Source organism: Cnephaeus nilssonii (genome assembly GCF_951640355.1).
Source record: "Cnephaeus nilssonii genome assembly, chromosome: 17".
Classification (NCBI taxonomy): domain Eukaryota; kingdom Metazoa; phylum Chordata; class Mammalia; order Chiroptera; family Vespertilionidae; genus Cnephaeus; species Cnephaeus nilssonii.
This window is the reverse complement of record NC_137088.1, coordinates 45940034-45960951: the sequence shown is the minus strand read 5'-3', so window position 1 is coordinate 45960951 and position 20918 is coordinate 45940034. Positions and strand designations below refer to the sequence as shown.

Sequence of the window (20918 nt, the reverse complement as noted above, 5' to 3'; positions counted from 1 at the left end):
TTGAGTAGAACACATAAATTATGGAGGAGAGCAGAGAACAAGCAGTGAATGCACCTCCAATGTTTGCCCATTTAAATTGATTCCCATTAGGTTAGAAATCGCTTGCCATAGCATGTCTGTTTAAAATATTTTGAGACTACACAAAAGAAACCAGGAGCGGGGATGTGGCCTGGCAGGAACTCTGGGTCTGGACTGTAATCAGCAAAATGCACTGCTCAGAATTTGATAAAGGGAATTAGGAGGAGGACCCAAGCTCTAAATCATGGCTTGACACACCCAAGGGCATACACACAGAAGGGCAAGCTGGCTTTTAAGTAACAAAAATAAGATAAGTCACACCCCACCTTGTTTTCAGCCTCTTAACTCTCAGTTCTGTGTTGATAAAAGCGGGTATTCAGAGGTGATAGGAAGCTCGGATGGGCGGGGCTGGGGGCGGATCTCTCAGACATGACTGCCTGCTAGACGTACCTCCTTCCTCTTCACTTTAAGGAACACAATCCCAGAAACACAGAAAACTGCTGCACTGCCGTCAGCAGCCAGGAAGCCATACAAATGACAACTGCAGGGTTAGGGGGAAGATTCCCAGCAGGCAGTCCTAGGAGAGAATACCGGAGCCCTAAGTCACGAGCAGAAGGGAGGGCCAGGCTGTGAGCCTCACTGGGAAAAGTTACGCATGCCAATGAGCATCATTAACTGGAGTAAAGAAATAAACCCTGTACTTAGAATTTGAGGGACCAACATTTAATAGCAGATTTGATACAGATTTTATAAAAGCAAAGACAGTCTCTACGTACACAACAGATTATTTTAAGTTCTATCATGAGAACGTGATATTCAGATGGTGAAGCCTACTCCTTTACCTCTTAGGTCAAAGTTCAGAAAAGGTGTCTTAACGCCTCATCAGATTGGCAACTCTCAGGCTTTCGTTCACACTTACCAGAGTGTCAGACTTGCTCTTAACAGTACGCATCCTGCCATACCTCATAGCTTGGTTTAACGTGATCGTCTCAAGTTATAACACAACCATTACCCCCCAGACGGTTGTCAGAGAGAAGGCCGATCCATTTTGGTCCTTCTCTGACTCCAGGAAGGCATCCTTTTAACTCAACGAGGAAACACAAACAACCTGCTACCGACGGTGTGATCCGGTCACTGCCGCGTACAGTTAACTAGGCTAGTGTTTTACTTTTTCTAATGCTTAGATCTACTCACTGATACTTACATCCCGGCATAAACCTGCAGCAGTCCTCCCACTCCGGAAGAGCGCCTGTGGTCTCAGCATAAACGCATGCCCTCTGGTGCTCCGGGGGAAAGCTACCCCGCAGTGACACCTGTCAGATGATGTAACCTCCTCAAACCTGTTTTACTAGCAACAAGGAAACATGCCAGATCTCCTGACTCCTCATCTTCACTAAAGCACGTAGGGGGCACTTATTATATCTAAAAGAATTTAATCTGGATATTAGAAAAGAATTTAATCTGGATGTTATATGAGGGCAGGCTTATCTAAATGAGGGGCATGACCAACCCACAGCATCAACAGATGTGATAAGCCCAGCTGGCGTAGCTCAGTGGTTGAGCGACAATGAACCAGGAGGTCAAGGTTCGATTCCCAGTCAGGGCGTGTGCCCAGGTTGTGGGCCTGATCCCCAGTAGGGGCGGGGGCGGGGGGGGGTGGTGCAGGAGGGAGCCAATCAATGATTCTCATCATTGATGATTCTCTCTTCCCCTCTCTGAAATAAAAATATATTTAAAAAACGATGTCCTTAAAAAAAAGGTTGATGCACTTCATCCCATTCACTTTTCCCTTTTCTGTCACCTGCCACTCACTTCACTGTGAACAAGGATGTAGTCGTCACCTTCCTAACTCCAGGATCTATCACAGGGTAGACACTTTGCATCTATGGAATAATTAACGTGGTTTTATGACCTACAGTGAGACGAAGGAACCTGCTGCATCCACAGTGCTGCAGAGACTTGCCATCCTAGCTTCACTTATGTTGCTAAAAAGGTGACAGGCACAGCAAGCAATTTAGGAACTGAGATTATAAATGACCTTGGAGAACAGTTTCCAATTAGTTAAAATGATACTCGGTTGACTGCTAATATATAGCCACATCATCTTACATTTCTGGCTCCTCTAGAGAGCAGCAAAATGGCACTTTTAAGGTGTAATTTTTTAATCTGCTGTAGATAATTTTGAAACTACGAGAAGAGGCGGTTTTCATTGGCACTAGTAGAAAAAGGTTCACTACGGGTATTTCAAATAAATTAAAACAGCAGCTACGTTCAAACCTTGCAGACAAATGAGAATATATTTCACTGACCTTTTCTATCACAAGAAAGGTGCTATGCTAAGTTACATGTCTTAGAGCCCTCAGCTAGTCTCTCTTCTGTCTGGGCGGGTGGGGGTTGAACTTAGTGCGGAGACTGTGTGATCTGCTCTCCCAGGTTTATTTGAGCCGGGATGACTAGTTTTTTGGCTTTTTTCCTGATCTGGCCATTTCAAGCCAGCCTTTCCAAAGGGAGCAGCCAAAGGCTGCTGCCCCCCGCCACACACACACACACACACACACACACACACACACACACGAACTTGTATCAGTGATTCCCTACAGATGCAAGCAGTGGAGGAAACATTGGGGATAATTTCCAAACAAGAATCCTATTTCGCCCCAATTCTTCTATTGTAAACGTCTGCCCAAGTAGTTGCTAGATGCCTTAAACACACCTACTGATTAATTCAATCATCCAACATATTTACTGAGCATACGCTATATGCCAGAAACTATTCTAGGTACTAAGGATACAGCGGAGATCAAGAGTCATCCAAGGAGCTTACAGTGTAACCTAGACAGGCAAAAAAGACACCAGTAAATGTTACGTGGATGAGAAGAGAGCTGTGAAGGAACAAATCAACCCATCAGAAAATAATAGGGATGGATAACCCACTGTGACGTATTATGTTGCTTACCTGATTCCACCTTCTGATTCTTTTATGGTTAATGTTCCATTTCAAAGAGCCTCAAAGAGTTGAGCCTTTTATTTGTGTTAAATTCCAAAAGCAAATGATAACTGTGTTTTTTAATTGGCCACCTGCATCCACAGTTTAAAATCTGCTGGAGAAAACGAAGGATGCCCTTTGGAAAAAAATGTTTCTCCATATGTTCACACAAAATGAATTTTAAAAATAATTTTTAAAATTAATCTTACATAATGTTAATTTTGAAACAAAAAAAAACTTAATTTGAAAAGTTATTAATCCTAGCAGAAGTAGTCTGTATTACTAATGCACTTCTTTCTACAACAGGGGAACCCTGCATACCAGAAATATCTAAGACCACTATTACAAAGTTGGAGATCCAAGCTATGAAATAATCAACAGCATTCAAGAAGCACCACTATGTGATAATGGTAGTATGGCAAATATGGCATTAGAACTTTAAAGTACATATGTGTATGTATTTTTTAAAGAGAGTCATTATCTTTCAGAGAGACAGTCTGAAGTGAATGAAACATCTGTGATTTACTTCAAAATCCATGAGAGGGAAAAAAGGAAAGAGAACAATTGTGGATGTTGGTCAATGGGTACACTGCTGTTTAAACAAATATGTTTGGCATTTCCTACAATAAAACACAATAGTACTATACAATTGTAGCATCTATTTTGTTAAGTTCCAGGGTTTTGTTTTTGATCTAGCAAAAGCCAAAAGACTCATTAGTTATCATTTGTGCCTATAGCTCATATTTATCTGAGGATTTAAACTTTAAAAGGACACACACATGCACACACACAATCCTTCTCCAAAAGTGCCTATACTTGTTGTAATCTAAATAAAATGTACAGTCCTAAGACTGCAACTAAGTATCAATTTTGAAAAATCAACCTTTCCACAGAAAATTAAAACTTATAAAAGACATAATCATCTCAAATTACCCAAACATACTCAAACTACATTTTCAGTTGCCTAAGCAAATAAAACACTCAAAATTAAATGCCCAAATTAAATTGCAAAATCTCTCAGCTGGCTATTTTTCCTAATTTACCCATAAAAGTAATCATTTTATTGTTAATAATAAATCTGTGAAAATTTACCAAAAGCAAACTTATCTCCAGTAAACTGAACAAAGAAGAGACCTCAAAAGTTTTTAACTTTTAAAACCTTGGAAGGCCAAACATTATTCCCATTTCCATAACCTGTTTTCAAACCAAATCATTTTTTCTCATGTTCACCTCAGCTAACTTAACAACACACGAGTGGCTGGCTTGGTTTTGTCTTAGGTAACCACTAAGCAATCTGAAGTCGGAGGCAATTTTCTAAAAAGATAACTTCATATGAGTACATCTACTGAAACCACAGCAACCTGTCCGTAACTAAGGAATTTTAGCTTGAGGACGGTGAAAATGGGGTGATTACAGGTTTCTGAATGTTGGTCATTTGTCAAATCTTAAGGTAAACTTTCAGAGACATGGGCAAAACGGACGAAGGAGTTTTCATCCTGCTTTCCGAGGCAGAATCTCAGAGGAGAAAAGGAGTGGTCTGCCCTGGAACACACAACTTAGAACTTTGCTCCCACAGAACAGGGAAGGCATCACACGCTTCCTCTTAGAAGGTGTTCCAACAAACTAGGAAGTCTCACTCACTATCGTTAACATAAACCTTCCTGCGAGTAACTTCCAAGAAACAGAATCAAATGAACTATGCAAAATAAAGACTATTGAGAAACAAATACACATACCTGTTCCAGATCCTTCGTTCACTGCAGTTTATTTCCTCTCTTCAGAAATAGATTTAACTTGAATAATAAAATAATCTGTGGGGTACCATATACGGTCAAAACCTCGGTTCGGGAACACCTCCCATCTCGAATAATTGGGTTCTCGACCACGTTGTTTACAGAATGTCTGAGCTGTCGAATAAAACTTTGGTTCCAACCCAACAACCCTTTCATGCTGATACCTGTATGATCAGTCATGTGTCTCTCAGGCGACAACAGAGGAGAGAATGCGTGAGTGTAGGTCAGTTTATGGCAAAAAGTCAAGTTAACATCTCAGGAAATGGTGCTGTGAAGAGTCTCATGTGTTTTTGCTTATAGTGGTCTGAAACAAATTAATTCAATTTACATTATTTCTAATGGGGAAAAATGATTTGGTTTTCAAACAAACTGCTTCCCAAATAGCCTTCCGGAAGGAACTAAGTTTGAGAACCGAGGTTCCCCTGTATAAGAGAATAAAGTGGCTGAAGAGTCAGTTTGTTCCGAGACTCAACACAAAGCTCGGATAAGGGTCACATTCAGAGCTATAACAAATGGTGGCTTATTGAAGAAAAGTCTTTAATCTTCAACATAATTCCTACTTGATAAAATCTGTCAAATTGTATGTTCACTGTTCAAATTGTACTTCCATCTATTCCTGCTTAATAACACAGCAGAGTTCTATACACTGCATCCGAAGGCACCGCTGAGTCCTCTTGAAGCAAATACAAGTGTGCTCTGGCAGTGCATAAAACAAACAATGCATACTTTAGAGACAAGAAATACGATTTTCCCTTAAGTAACAATAGTCAATAAATATAAACCTAATTTTTCTATCTCATTTTTTATTAGTTTTTTTTCTGGTAGACAGTACACTTGGGGATTATACTGCACCAGGCATACGAAGATTTCTACCACAGGGACATTTTGTATTCAGAATTCAATATAAATATTTCTAGTCAGACATTTCCATGGCTACAGATATTTGGTTGCTTGATTTATATGCATAGAAAGAAACAGTTGTCATAACTGTAAAAAGCAGTACTTAACAAGTACTTTTAAATGATTGGAACAGTTTTCTTTGAATATTACAATACTGCTTATTGGTTTGGAAACTAGGTCACCCTACATGATGTTTTGATTTTTGCCAAAAGCATCAGGAGTACTCACTCTTGTTTATTCTTTCATTCCTATATTTTTGAGCCTCTAGTTGAGTTAGGGACCATTTAATCAGAAATCATTTTAGCACTGTAATAAAAAAAGCTCTGTTAAGGGTTGATTATATACCGTAATAATTTTCAGACTTCTTTTTATAAAAAAGTTATCTGGAGGCTCTGAACAGGCACATGCATACTCAGGGTGAAGGGAATAAACATAGAGGAATCCACTAAAGCACAAAACTTCCTTCTGCTCCTCAATGCCTTCAAATAAATACCAAAAAAAAAAATAATAATAACCTTTTTTTAAATCCCACACACACAAAAAAAATCAGTCTCTTCCATCTCCTGGAGAGTCAGTGTCCAGGAACTCCCCCGGGATGGAGATCAATCATCTGTCTTCCGGGCCAGCCTACAGAAAGTCCAGTTGTGCTCCACTGTGTTCTCATTGGCCCGCTCACTCATGTGATGCACCCGGGTGTTTCGGATCGTGAAGCCCTGTTTTGTGATATATTCCATCAGGTGGACCCGAAGAGACACTTCCTGGTGATAATCACAGGGCCCGAAGGTGAAGGAGACCTGGCAGTCTCTGGTGTCCATCATGTGCTTATTCCACTTGGTAAAATAGTTTGAGATTCCTTCTAATAAGGAATGGACCTTGGTGGTGATGGTTAACTGGGTAATGATGACAGCTACTGGATTGGAGTACTTAGAAAGCTTCCGAGTACTTGATAATTCCACAACTTCTTCAAAAGTATCCATAGGATACAAAGGCTTCGGGTCATTGAGACACTGAATCAAGGGCTCAATCTGATAAAAGTCTGCTTCTTTTCGAAGCAGATCAAACTCCTTAAAATCCAGGGGTAAGGTCAACTCTGAAGTTCTTAAGAAGTTGAGGACATATCTGAAAAGAGGTCCATCTCGATCAATGAAGTAATTGCCTTGAGGGTCTCGAGCTGTGGGGAAGTCCCCCCCAAACATGGCTCCAAGCATGGAATCCGGGTATCGGGTCAATGTGGTGAGAGACGTTGTGTACAAGTGTCCACCTACATTTAACGTGACTGGGTCAGTCATCTGAAATTTTGTAAAAAATTATTAGTCACCTGAAGTTTTTAAAATCCTAACTTTGACAAATTAAGAAAAATGGTAATAAGCAAAGCAAAAGATTCCTTCAAACTGTAAGTATTTAGCAATCCTGTTATGCAAAACAGCTTTACTTTCAGTGATTACCACCTAGATGCAGGGATCTAACATAGGCTTTCAAAAGGGGATAACTATTTCTTCTAAGAAACCAGGGCATCACTTCCAAAGCCATTTCATTTCAGCCCCAGTACCTTAAGAGAAGTTTCGTGAGAGTATATTAGGGAAAGACAAAGGCCAAACTAAAATAAACTAAGTTTCTCTCTGCGAAAAAAGAGACTTGTTCTGGCTGGTGTGGCTCAGTTAGTTGAGTGTTGTCTCTGCACAGAGAGGTCTCTGGTTAGATTCCTGGTCAGGGCATATGCCCAGGTTTCAGGCTCAATTCCCAGTAGGGGGCGTGAAGGAGGCGGTGTTTGTTGTTTCTCTCTCCCTCTCCCTTCCTCTCACTCTAAAAAAGTCAATAAAAAACATTTTTTAAAAAATAAGTCATTTTTCTTAACTCAATTTGACATAAAATAGGTCAAAAAAATGATTTGATAATTAAAAGAATCTACTTTCAATATTTCTTCTGTTTTCTCTTCTCTCAAAAGGGGGTGGGGAATCATGCAATTTTTTTAAAAGATAAAATTTGTGCAGACCTAATCTTAACTTTTTCATGGTAATAACAGTGCCAAATACTAAGTTAAAATACACAGTTTGATCAACACCATCTTATATACCCAAAAGCTAACAGCAACTTTCAAATTTCAAAATCTGATAGTGTATTCACTTTTGTAACATTAATGTTGCAAACTGCTCTTAGTTTTTTGAAAAGCAAACTTCTCTAAATAATATATACCTTCAGTTTTAGAAATCATATTAAGAAACACTATAAAGACAGACTGACAGACTTCAGGTACTAGACAAGTAAAATATTTCTTACCAAAGTGAAAGGAAATAGGAAGATATGCACACACAAGGAAAGCACAAGTGGGAAAAGTGGCACCTTCTCCATGGTTCACCTCCCTCACCACAAGGAAATGTGCTCTGTACCAGCGGTCGGCAACCGGTGGTCCGTGGACCATGGTGGTCCGTGAGATCCGAAAGGTTGGCGACCGCTGCTCTGTACCATTCCCCACTGCACCCTTTTCATAGTCACTGTTCTATAAAGGAAGAGTATTAACGGCAATAAACTTTAAAGACCAAAAGTCATGATCTCTCTCAAATAAAGTTACTCTGAAGTCTATGTTGAGTTTGCTTTCATAAAACTACCAAACACCCCAAAACACATCTAAATTAATTAAGGGGAGTTACACCGATAATTTTCATTCTTACAAGATGTATGATACCTAAGAATACATAAGGGGGGAAAGACATCCTATATAGCATCCTATATAATAAAAGGCTAATGTGCAAATTGTCCCCTCGACCAGAGTTTGACCGGGAGTTCAACTGGGAGTTTGACGCGGCCCCTCCCCCTGGCCGGCTCCACCCCCAATCGCCCCCCACCCCGATCAGGGTGGGCCGGCCAGACCCCACCCGTGCACAAATTCGTGCACCAGGCATCTAGTACAAAAATAATTTGACAGTCTTCAAAACACATCTGCAAAAGCATCTCACCATATAGCCCCAGTCTCCATTATCCATCTGCTCCAGCGCTGCGTCTGGGGAGCCCAGGTTCCAGGGAAACTTGGGAGGAGAAAAAGACAAGACAGCACATGTAACCATGAAAACAGAGAGGAAAGATTTTCCCACTTCACAGAGCAGGCGGAAACCTGAGAAAACTACTCATCTTTGCTCAATTAAAACCTGCTACAGGGCAAAGATTTGGGAAGCATTCCTCTAGAGCAGCGATTTTCAATTAGGGTGCTACAAGAATTTTTAAAATATGCAATACCACCCTGGCTGGTTGCTCAGTGGTTAGAGAGTCAGTCTTTGGACCAAAGGGTTGCAGGTTCAATTCCCAGTCAAGGGCATACCTGGGTTGCAGGTTCAATCCCCAGTCAAGGGCATACCTGGGTTGCAGGTTCAATCCCCAGCCTGGTCGGGGCGCGTGTGGGAGGCAACCAATTGATCTCTCTCTCTCTCTCTCTCTCTCTCTCTCTCTCTCTCTCTCTCCCCCCCCTTCCCCTGCCACTCTAAAAAAAAAAGAAAATCAATGGGGAAAATTATCCTTGGGTGAGGATTAACAAATATATATGCAATAGCTGACTCTTTAGTCAGGGGCACTGACCTCTTTTCCTTTAGATTGCCAAATTAAAAAATGACAACCACCAACACAGTAGCCATCCAGTGTGAATGAATCAAAATTATACCTCTTTTGTCTGGCCGGTGTTGCTCAGTCATTGAGCCTCGACCAATGAACCAAGAGATACAGTTCGATTCCTATGAACCAGGGGATCACAGTTTGATTTCTGGTCAGAGCACATGCCCAGGTTACCGGCTCAATCCCCAGTAAGGGACATGCAGCCAACTGATGATTCTCTCTCATCACTGATGTTTCTATCTCTCTCCCTTCCCCTTTCTCTCTCTAAAATCAATAAAAATACTTATTTTTAAATTATACCTTTTTTTTTTTGTCAGATTGGCAAAAAATGTAATATACAGTGGAATCTCGGTTCTCTGACTTAATTTGTTCCCTAAGGCTGTTCGAGGAATAATTTGTTGGAAAACTAAATCATTTTTTTCCCATTAGAAATAATGTAAATTGAATTAATCCATTCCAGACCCCAAAAAGCAAAAAAAAAACACAAAAATCTTCACAGCACAATTTCCTGGGATGTTAACAACACGCGATTTAGTGGTCAACTGACTCACACACACATTCTCTCCTTTGTCGCCCGAGAGACATGTGACTGATCATACAGGTATCAGCATGAAAGGGTTTTTGGGTCGAGAACCAAAGTTGTTGTTTTTTTAAATATATATTTTTATTGATTTCAGAGAGGAAGGGAGAGGGAGAGATAGAAACATCAATGATGAGGCCTAACCGGTTTGGCTCAGTGGATAGAGCGTCGGCCTTTGGACTGAAAGGTCCCAGGTTCGATTCCAGTCAAGGGCGTGTACTTTGGTTGTGGGCACATCCCCAGTAGGGGGCGTGCAGGAGGCAGCTGATGGATGTTTCCCTTCCTCTCTGTGAAAAATCAATAAAATATATTTTAAAAAGAAGAAAAAACATCAATGATGAGAGAGAATCATTGATTGGCTGCCTCCTGCACGCCCCCTACTGGGGATTGTCCACAACCCAGGCATGTGCCCTGACCGGGAATCGAACCTGGGACCCTTCAGTCCACAGGCTGATGCTCTATCCACTGAGCCAAACCAGATAGGGTGAGAAGCAAAGTTTTACATGAACAACTTCATCAAGAACTGAATTGTTTGAGATGGGAGACATTTGAGAATCGAGATTTGACCTATAAAATTTGGTGTTCCACAGAATTTTTGTAATTAGTTTATGTGTGCCATGAGATGAAAAAGGTTGAAAATTGCTGCTTTAGAGCATTCTATGGGCGCTCTATCCTTCCCACAACATGCACCTAATCTCTACAGAGAAAGAATTATCCTAGCCCTAACCGGTTTGGCTTAGTGGATAGAGCGTTGGCCTGCGGACTGAAGGGTCCCAGGTTCGATTCCGGTCAAGGGCATGTACCTTGGTTGTGGGCACATCCCCAGTGGGGGGTGTGCAGGAGGCAGCTGATTGATGTTTCTCTCTCATCCATGTTTCTAACTCTCTATCCCTCTCCCTTCCTCTCTGTAAAAAATCGATAAAATATATATTAAAAAAAAAAAAGAATTATCCTATACTCAGGGAACAAGGAAGAGCCTAGGAAGGAAATTAGTCATTCAAATTCTTCCTATCTTCTCTGAAAATTCAATTTTTAGAATTTCTATGGAAGAACATTATGATTAACTCTACAACCTTATCCTTGTACAAACCTATCATGATCCTTACCAAAAAGGTTGTTTAAGAGAAAGGTGGGGGGGGGGGCGACCTCTTTTTCATCAGCATTTCAGCTGTACAAACTAAAATTCTCAGTAAAAGCATTAAAAACCTTAGACCTCCAAGATACCAGTCTCACTTTGCAAGAGAAATACCATCAGAATGGTATTTCTTTCATAACATAAAAAACTAAGTATACTTTTAATACTGATACATTTCATTTATACAATAATCAAAACAAATTCTATCTAATAAAGAGGGAATATGCTAATTGACCATCACTCCATCACAAAGATGGCTGCACTCACAGCTGAGGCCAAGTTCCCATAAGGAGCCTTAACGAGCAATCAGCAGGGACCTGAGGCTACACCCTCCCCCACCCCCGTGGGGCTTGACAGGGACCTCAGGCTGCGCCCCGCCCCCCCACCCGGCAGGGCTTGACAGGGACCTCAGGTCGCACCCCCCACCCGGCAGGGCTTGACAGGGACCTCAGACCGCGCCCCCCAACCCGGCAGGGCTTGACAGGGACCTCAGGCCGCGCCCCCCCACCCGGCAGGGCTTGACAGGGACCTCAGACCGCGCCCCCCCACCCGGCAGGGCTTGACAGGGACCTCAGGCCGCGCCCCCCCCACCTGGCAGGGCTTGACAGGGGACCTCAGGTCCTGCCCTCCACCCAGTGGGGCTTGACAGGGGACCTCAAGGTGCACCCCCAGTGCTGGGTCGGGGGAACTCAGGCCATGCCCTCCACCAGGCGGGGCTTGACAGAGAACCTAAAGCCGTGCCCCCCACCCAGAGGGGCTTGACGGGGGACCTCAAGGTGCACCCCCATTGCTGGGTCAGGGAACTCAGGCCGCGCCCCCCGCCCTGTGGGGCTTGACCGGGGACCAGAGGCTGCGCCCCCCTGCCGGTGCTGGCCCGGGGAACCTGAGACTGTGCCCCCTGCCTGGCAGGGCTTGATGGGGGACCTCAATGCACACCCCCCACCCTGGTATGGGCTGGGGGACCTCAGGCCATGCCCCCCGTCCTGGCGCTGGGCCAGGGAACCTGAGGCTACGCCCCCTGCCCGGCGGGGCTTGACAAGAGTGGGACTGGCCAGGTCTGGATCTAGCCGAATGGGGGGCGGCCGGCCAGGTCTGGGTCTCACGCGATTTTGAGGCGCATGTGGGTGGGCGGGGACTTGACTCTGGGTCCCGTAGTGCGCCCCGGACTCTGACAGGAGGAAGGTTTTCATATACATTTTACTAATTTTCTTTAATCTCTGACACTTCTATTATAGACAAAGGGCAAATAGCAATATTAAATTATTTCCTCGAATTAATCCCCTTTTAATGTGTACGAATTTCGTGCACCGGGCCACTAGTAGAAAATAATTTAAATGCCAAACCATTAAAGCAAATTTGGGGGCAAAAAGAACCTTACAAATCAGTTTGAGTCACTCAGCTGGCACTTGGGAGAGTCAGCCTGAAGGCAGCGATAAACACCAGATACTAATGATGCCAGTTTGAATTTACCTACAATTCCAAATCACTTCAGCAAACAGTTTCCCAGCTACTGAGCTGCTTCAGTCAGCACCCTCTCACACACATCATTCCCCAATCAACCAGCAAAGCACTTTCAAGAGCTCTGACAAGAGACAATAAGAAGCATGGACTTATCGGAAAAGCACTGGCTTCTTTATGTGGTCTTTGAACAGATTCACTTTTCCCACTTTTAGAGGAATCTGGCACACTATTCCCAGAACAGGCCTGGCTACAGAAGATCACAAAGGCTCTTTCTCAAAAGGTCAGTCAGGCATGTAGAGAACATTTGCATAGCACAGCATGGGCTGAAATCAGAGCCCGAAGCATCTATTTCTCCACCTCAAAAATTCTTCAAAGCAAACAAGCGAAAATGTGGGCCAGACAACGCAGTCAGTTTTTATTCTAATACCACACTCAGCAGTTGGATATAGATAGGCCTCCACATGCTATAGGGTGAGAAATAGAACAAATGTCAGATTCAGGGCTGTTGTGACAAGCTTTCATTCCTGACTTGTTTCACAAACAGTATTTTGAAGTAAAGAGAACAAAAAACAAAACAAAAACACCCACGGGCTTTACCAATTTGTATTATTAGCATCTGATTCAGTTACTGATAAAACAGACAGGTAAGTAACAATTTAAAAGACCAGTCATCCAAAGGTTTTGTAAGATGCCCCTCTTTGGCATCTTCCCATCACCAAAAGCATTCATTCCTGACAGCCTCAAAAATAATTCAAACAACATTTACTGTAGGTCAGTAGACATTAGGTGCAATGTGGATACAGGAAACAGGAAAAGTACAATCCCTGCCTTCAATCTATGAAGAAAGGCAACATGCAATACCTGAAGTACAGCCCAGACTTCAAAGTGCTATGAACATACAGACTGCCAGAGGCCTTCTAGAAGGAAGAGAGAGCAAGAACAGTTCCAAATGGAAAAATGGAGGACTTTTGGGAAGAACTCGCTCAGTAGACCTCTGCAGGAATAGCTGGACAACCTGAGAAGGGATTCTGGAATGAAGAAACGTTTAAGTAAAAGGGGGAGAGGGCCTTTCTCTCCCCCGCTCCCCCCCCCACACACACACACAACATTCCTGATACAGCAAGCAGTGCGGGAATTACTATGCCCATTTTATAGGCTCAAAATAGACAAACAGCAGATAGGGATTTGCTCTAGGCCTCATAGCTGGAGAGAGCTGATTACGAGCTTGAGTTTTCTGACTCCTAGTTTAGATCTTTCCATGAATCCCCTCCTTGGGCAGAAACAGAAGGAAGAGAACCCAAAAAGCAAGAAACTAAAAGGATTAACTTTAGACCTCCTTCAGCTATCTATTAACGTTATCCACTTTCTAAGGTTTTAGTTACAAATGTTAACAGTCACTCAGTTTAAGCGCACAGTCATAACAGGTTTGTAAAAATTCCCCTGAGGCAAACCATCAAGAACCTACTCCCTAGTGCAAGCCTGTCAAACTCAAAGGCTAACACGGGCCAAATAAACAAGGTTTAAGTTTATGTGGACTGCAAAAAAACAAAAGCTTCAATTTTCATAGAAAACATGAAAAAGCTTCTATTTCAATAGAGACATGAATACAAAGGGCTGAAATAAATGAGTAATCATTAACATAAAATAAAAGAACATTTTAATAAAAACTAATATTTTTTCTTGAACATTAACTCACCAGACACTAAATAACTGCACAAGTTAATAAGCGTAAGGCAAATAAACCTATTTCTCTTATTCTCCGAAAGTGAAATGTTTCCTGTTGTGCACACCAAACGAGTCAGTCCAAGACTAACGACGTGGCAATTGGCTGCTAAAATATTCGATGCTAGTATTAGTGGCTGCGCTTAAGGCCAGTGAGGGAGATGAATGCAACACGATTATAGTAATCAGTCTTTAGTGAACACTGCAGTTCATTATTAATAATTATGTACAACAAGATAATGTAAAAATTAAGTTACTAAATTTTTATTAAAACGTTTCTTACATAACGTTATATTGGCTGGGCCGCAAAAATATTCGTTGTGGGCCACATGCGGCCCACGGGCCTCGAGTTTGACATGCTTGCCCTAGTGTGACTGAAGGCTGCCGTCCTGTCTATAAATAAAGAACAGAACTCCAATACAGCAGTGTCCAAATGGTAAAATGAGAAATGAGGACCAGGACAAGGAAACAAAGCAGACACCATCAGTGTGACAGCTGTTACACAAGGTCTGTCCACTACTAAACCTTTTCCCTTTTTTTACTGCTAAATCAAAACAAGATAACTTCTTAAACAATCCTAAAAAGAAAATTAGATCCTGCCCCTGAATCTGTTCCACAGCAAATCCAAGGTTCTGTTCCGGTACAAAGATGTAATGCCATCAAGCTTAATAATTTAGGAAAGCAATTATGGGAATCTTAAAGAGCAACCAAACGCCTCCTTACACTTGTGTATATGATACATCAAAATAAAATAAAGTCACTTCCAATAACAATGACTAAACTATCCAAAAAAAAATCAAATTGTTCACTAAAGAGCTCTAAGGGAAAAATAATATTGCTTCAATTTTATCTTTACTCCTTACTTCTAAATATCCTCTGTGGAGATGCTTAGATATAGCAAGAAACAAACCAAACAAAGCTGGAAGATTCCTGGTCTTCCAATAGCTGAACCATTGCCCTCTGAATTGATAACTATTAGGAACATCTGAGAAACAACGCAGATGAATGAAATAGAACATAATCCAAAAGAATTTCCAGAACAGCTTCCATCTCTTCTAAATCATTTTCCAGAGCTGCTAACAATTAGAAAATGATTTATTTTCTTTTCATCTTCTCTCCCTTCTGGCAGTCTCCAAGGGAGGGCTTTATGAGAAGCTAAATGACCACAAGATGGGCAGCAGAAGGAAGATCTTGAAATGGACATCAAACAGGCTTGTTTTACTTGATTAAGACAAAGAAAAACCTAGTATTTCAGAAAATTTGCCAGGAATGGAGATTATGAAGATAACAATGAAAAAAATTTTCCTTTAAAGTGACCTGCCTTACTAACAGACCGTTTTAAACAACAGTAGATGCAACAAGCGCAATTATAAAGTTCAAAGAAAGGCTCCAGAACCTGTAAAATCAGTTCACCTGGAAAAATCTGACCTTTGGCCCAAATAAAATTCTTATGGCAACAACTGGGTGACCATTCCCTAAAAATATAAAACAGTACTAAATAATCGACCATGTTTAAGCTCCAAATGTTAATTATGACTAATGTATAAATTCTGTTAGCAGATAATTAAGGAAAATGCTAAAGAATTTATAAAAGCCTTAAGAGAACATGCTAAGAATTTTCTAAAGTAGCAAATCTGGAAAATGCACAATTAAACAATACCTTAAAAGAAAAACCTCAGAACCCCTGAAAGCCATTTTCCTCACTACTGCAGAATTGCAATTACAGGCTTCATGGTTATGCTGAACTAATTTAACTCAAAGATTCTGGGTCTATCACTTCAGGTACAGACTAAGAATTCTCTAGGGCAGTGGTCGGCAAACTCATTAGTCAACAGAGCCAAATATCAACAGTACAACGATTGAAATTTTTTTTGAGAGCCAAATTTTTTAAACTTAAACTTCTTCTAACGCCACTTCTTCAAAATAGACTCGCCCAGGCCGTGGTATTTTGTGGAAGAGCCACACTCAAGGGGCCAAAGAGCCGCATGTGGCTCGTGAGCCGCAGTTTGCCGACCACGGCTCTAGGGTAAAAGTTCTACTCCTATCTAACAACCTCTAGATTGCAATACACACTGTCCTCCAAACTTGAATAATAATAAAAACCTATAGCTACTGCCTTTCCAAAGTTTCCAGGCAGCCCTTTTAAAATGCCTTTCGATTAAATCTTCGTGCCTGGCATTCAGAAGACTCAATAAATTCCATCTGTGCATACCTGCAAATTACCTTTGTACTGAATCTCTCTGTTGTTGGAACGTGGGAGTTTGAAAGTGAAATACTTTTCATAGTAACTAGTCCAGCGACATCTAAAGGAGTCTTCTGGGTTAACACTGGCATACAGGCTGGCACAAGCAGCCAGGTGCACAAGGAGAATGTGATTGTGATGTCAGGTTATCCTTAACCACACCACTAAAGGGATGGATTGTTTTTTCCTAAAACCAATTCTTTCTTCTCTCTCTTCTCTCCAGGTGGTCTAGAAGACTCTCTCAGGTGAAAACTGTCCTAAAAACTAAAGAGCTCTCACAAATAATCACAAAATCATTAAATGCCTCTTACTCTCCCTGTTTCTACAGGCTGAAACAGGATAATAGCACCTTCCCCCCAAAAAGTAATACCACTTAGGCACAATACAAAGGCAACAAGTGACCTACAGGGTAGCAGGTCAGGACTAGGGTTCTGAAGTCACAGGCAGGCCAGTGCAGAGGAAAGAGAATGGGTGAAGATTGCATCCCAATTCCGCTTATGAGACCCTGATTAAATCAGTCTTTATGCCCAGCTGCTTCTTCGCAGAGGAGAAAATAAGCGAGATCATGAATAGAAAACCATTTGTCAACTGGCAAGTGTTAAACAAATATGAAAATGCTAGTGGCAGTATAAACAAAATTTCTATGGTAAATTAAGAAACTTGAGAATGTGAACACAAGTAATTTAGAGCACTGGCATGAAGACAGGGCAAATACCAAAGACCTCTTAATCCGCTTCCAATCTCCCCAGACCCTCTTCCCCGGAGCCCCAGAGGGGAGAACTACAGGTACAGGGGAGCATCCCGCTTTTACAGAGACCGCCGGCCGTCTGAGCTCCTGACCACAGAGGGAACTTCTCAAAGCATGACTCAGGGTTATCTCCAAGGTTAAGAAGAATCAAATAAATATGCGTGTTCCATCTTAAGCAGACTCCAAATATCACAATCTAAGACACACTGAGGGATTCATAGAAAGATCCACCCTAGGATTCCTTTCCGTAGTGATGCTTTGGGTTAAATGTGACTTATGAAAATTCAAATCACACAAACCTAAGGAATATAGCATCTGGGACCGTCCTGACCACTTGGGCATTCCCCAAAAGGAGTGTTAGTATGGACGGATGGTTCTCAATCAAAGACCAAGTTCTCTCTCCCTACCCACCCCGTGGGTAAAGGTTTTCCTCTTCCTAGATACACATGGCTCATTTGAAGACATCAGGCCTGTGCTCAACACTCAACCCTGGCTTCCCTCCTCTCCTCGAATCATGCGGGCGCTCGGCACTGGTGACAGCGGGAAGATGCACATGCCCAGGGGAAAAGGTGAGAGGCGCTCAGGCCGCCCCCCAACACTCTTGGCCAAACCGGGTCACCCCGGTCTCTCTGCACCCAAACCTCGCCTACCACCAAGTCCTGAAGTTGGATTTATGAACTTGATCTAGAACTGCTATACTTGAACAGAAACTTGATAACTTCAGCAGAATATCCAAACAGGGTCTGTTTCATTTCTCCCGGCCACCCCTGGGCCCGCCTCCACCAGCGCCGGCGCGGCAGGTGCTCAGGGCTCCCCACGGCCACGGCCACGGCCACGGCCCCCACTCCCCTGACCTGGAGCGATACCCAGGGCTGACACACATCTGGGTGTGAGAAGCTCAGCCGCAGGCAGTGTGTCGGGGCAGAAACTCCCCGAGGCGGGGCTCGGAAGCCCTCCCGCAGGTTTTACATTAGGGCAAACGGGGCTAAGCAGCAGCACCCCCACAGCAATCCTTTTCGAGCACCCCGAGGGGCCCGGCCGGGCGGCGCCCCGCGGTTGCCCCGAAGACCAAGTCCCCACCCCGGCCGCGGCCCCGGCGTGGGACGGGAGATGCTGGGGCCTGGGCGGGGGGAGCGCACCGGAGCCCGAGCCGGGTACGCCGTCACCACGCGTCCCGCCGGGCGGGCCCGGAACCCCCGCCCGAGCCCGGCCGCTCGGCCGCGGGGGGCCAGCCGCGGGCCCGTGCCAGCCCCAGAGCGCGCCGCCCGGCTCCCGGGGTGCCCTCGGCGCGGCCCCGCCACCCCGTTCTCTCAGCCGCGCTCGGCCGGCCGCTCCTCCCGGTGCCCGACCCCCCCCACCCCCGGCCCCAGGCCCCCAACCCCTGGCCCGTCCCCACTCACTGCAGGCGGCGGCGGCCGCGCCGGTAGACACCGGCGGCCGAGAGCACGAGCGCGAGGACGAGCGAGCCGGCGCCCGGCAGCGGCGGCGGCGGCGGCGGAGGGACGACTGAGCCCGCGCCCGGAGTTGCGGCTCCAGCCGCGCGGCGCGGGAGGCGCCTCCCAGCAGAGCCGCGGCGCCACGAGAGCGGGCGCCCTCTTCCGGCGGCGCGTGCGGGAGGCCGGGGGCCGGGGCGAGGCACTTCCCAGGGCTCAGCCCGGCCGCAGTCAGGCCGGCTCCGCCGCAGCCCCAGGCCCCGCCCCCAGGCCCCGCCCCGAAACCCGAGGCCCCGCCCCGAGCCCGCCCCGACGTCCTGCCTCCGCCTGCAATTGGGGATCAGCCCAGCCCGCCCGCAACCTTCACTGCGTGCGCCCTCGGACCTAGGGTCCCCCCTGCTGTTCCGTTGTCTTCTCACGAACACGCAAGGGGCCCCGACCATATGCCAGGCCTAGGGGGTACAGCGGCCAGGAAGATGGAGGGGGTCCTAAGTAGAGAAGAAAACAGACAAGACCCAAGGAAACAGCCAGTGGACAAAATCCTGACAAGTTAGGATGAGTTGGGAGGCGCAGGATAAAAGGAATTAGATGGAGAGTAAAGGGAGGGACTCTGCTTCAGCGGCAATGGCCAAGGAAGACCTGGACACTCTGCTGGTGGCAGAGGACCTCCTGGCCTTGCCCTCCGTGGGGCAGGCGACTCTAATAAGGTCACCCGTCAGGCCTGGTGGGCAGGGTAGGGGAGGGCTGCCAGGCCTGAAGGGGCAACCTGGGCAGCCAGATAGGAAGAAGAAGGGCAGAGCTGACCTCAGCAGAAAGGAAGGACCAGGGCAAAGGCTCTGAGGCCTAAAGGAGCTGGTCACCATATTGAGTCTGGGCACCATATTGTCCTCTTTTCACCAGGAAGGGAGCCAAGACTGCAGAGGGTGGGGAGTGAGGTAAAAGTCTCGGACCTAATTTGCCTCCAAGAATAGGCTCCTTCTAAATCCCATTCGCTCCTGCAAACCAGATCTCTGTCCCCTTGCTGGGGGGCCCGATGGTTTTGCCATTTCTTCTCCACCAGGATAACCGCCGGCCTTAGAAACTCGCCTGTTTCAGTCTGCAGGTGCGTGAGCTGGCTCTGAGGTGTCACTTTCATCCAGTGATTATCACAGTCAGATCTGATACTTGGTTTTTCTCTGAGAACTTAAACTGATGGGTCAAATAAATGACATATGCTTCATCAGCATAATTGGGTGCTATGTTATCAAATTCAAAAAGACTAGGTGATTTTACAGGAACATGTGTGAGAAAGTAAGCAGTGCACAAAATGATATGCATGATAAATCCTAATTTTACTTTTACAAACATATACATAGACAAATATTTTGAAGGAAATGCAGCAAATCATTGACCATAGTTCTCTAGGTAGTAGCATGGGAATGTTAGTGACATTACTGAATGTTCTTCCGAATTTCCTATATTTTTTAGAATCAATATTGAGTTTACAATCAGAAAAATATTTTTTAAATCAGAGTTCTGTTTTTGTTTTGCTTTTTAACAAAAGAAAGACAATACCAAAATTATTCAACACTCAGATCTCTAGGATTTGGTGCCACTGAAACCTGGCTTATCGGGGTGTCCTTCGAAAAGTCAGTTCCTCTCTCAGAGCTTCTATTTCCCCAACTGAAAACGGAGAGGAATGAACTGTGTCAGTGGTTTTCACAAAACTATTCTTACATAGCTCTTAAAGTTTTTATTGCTATTATAAATTATATTTTCAAATTTATGTTTTATAGTATATTGATTGATGGCTATTGAAATGTGGTTGGCTTTTAATTAATCATCTTGCATTTTGCAAACTTGAACTCTTTTTTAGTTCTAAGTTTATAGGCTCTCTTGAATTTCCTGTGTAAGTAATCATGGAGTCTTCAAGTAGTGACGGTTTAGTATCTTCTGCCTGTTTTTATTTCCGTTTCCTTGTTTTACTCACTAACTAAAGTCTCTAGCACAATGTTGAATTGCAGTAATGACAGTGGGCATTTCTGTCTTGTTCTTGACTGTTTCTAACATGTCACCATTGAATATGATGTTTGTTGTAGGTTTTTTTATAGATATCTTTTATTGGTGTAAATAAAAACACTATTCTGCTGTGTTATGAATGGGCGTTGAAATGTATCAAATGTGGGATTTTTCACTCTAATGTAATGTATTACAATCGTGGATTTTGTTACAGTAAACTATCCATGCATTTCTGGAATAAACTTACTTTGATGATGTATTATTTTTTCACTAGAGCAGCTTCTGTAAGACTGGAGTTTCCT

At 43.9% G+C, this 20918-nt stretch overlaps 2 protein-coding genes across 4 annotated transcripts in view; one reads left to right on the top strand and one right to left on the bottom strand.

The window, feature by feature from the left end:
* ACOX2 (acyl-CoA oxidase 2) overlaps window positions 1-3895 on the top strand; it is a 40610-nt gene extending 36715 nt beyond the window's left edge. Inside the window, exon 15 of the mRNA XM_079794559.1 lies at window positions 3311-3895. Within this exon, the coding sequence (XP_079650685.1) occupies window positions 3311-3373 (63 nt within the window). The 3' untranslated portion in view covers window positions 3374-3895. The remainder of the gene's footprint in view (window positions 1-3310) is intronic.
* Window positions 8-18825, bottom strand: KCTD6 (potassium channel tetramerization domain containing 6). Of its 3 annotated transcripts, XM_079794565.1 has the most exons (5): window positions 18586-18713; window positions 8652-8720; window positions 4741-6986; window positions 2975-3119; window positions 8-595 (listed from the first exon to the last, which is right to left on the bottom strand). In XM_079794565.1, the coding sequence occupies exons 2-3, from the start codon at window positions 8676-8678 to the stop codon at window positions 6300-6302; spliced, it is 714 nt and encodes a 237-aa protein (XP_079650691.1). In that variant the 5' UTR covers window positions 8679-8720; window positions 18586-18713; the 3' UTR covers window positions 8-595; window positions 2975-3119; window positions 4741-6299. The 3 variants fall into 3 exon arrangements, with proteins under 3 accessions (XP_079650691.1, XP_079650692.1, XP_079650690.1); XM_079794566.1 differs by having other exon boundaries at window positions 8-3119; window positions 18586-18825; XM_079794564.1 differs by having other exon boundaries at window positions 8-3116.
* Window positions 18826-20918: the final 2093 nt, after the last annotated feature.

Bases quoted from the DNA above. Each gene is read 5' to 3' on its own strand.
- KCTD6 (XM_079794566.1), bottom strand. From the start codon at position 8,678: ATGGATAATGGAGACTGGGGCTATATG. The intron at 6,987-8,651 runs GTGAGATGCTTT...ACAAAATTTCAG, and splicing joins ATGGAGACTGGGGCTATATG to ATGACTGACCCAGTCACGTT.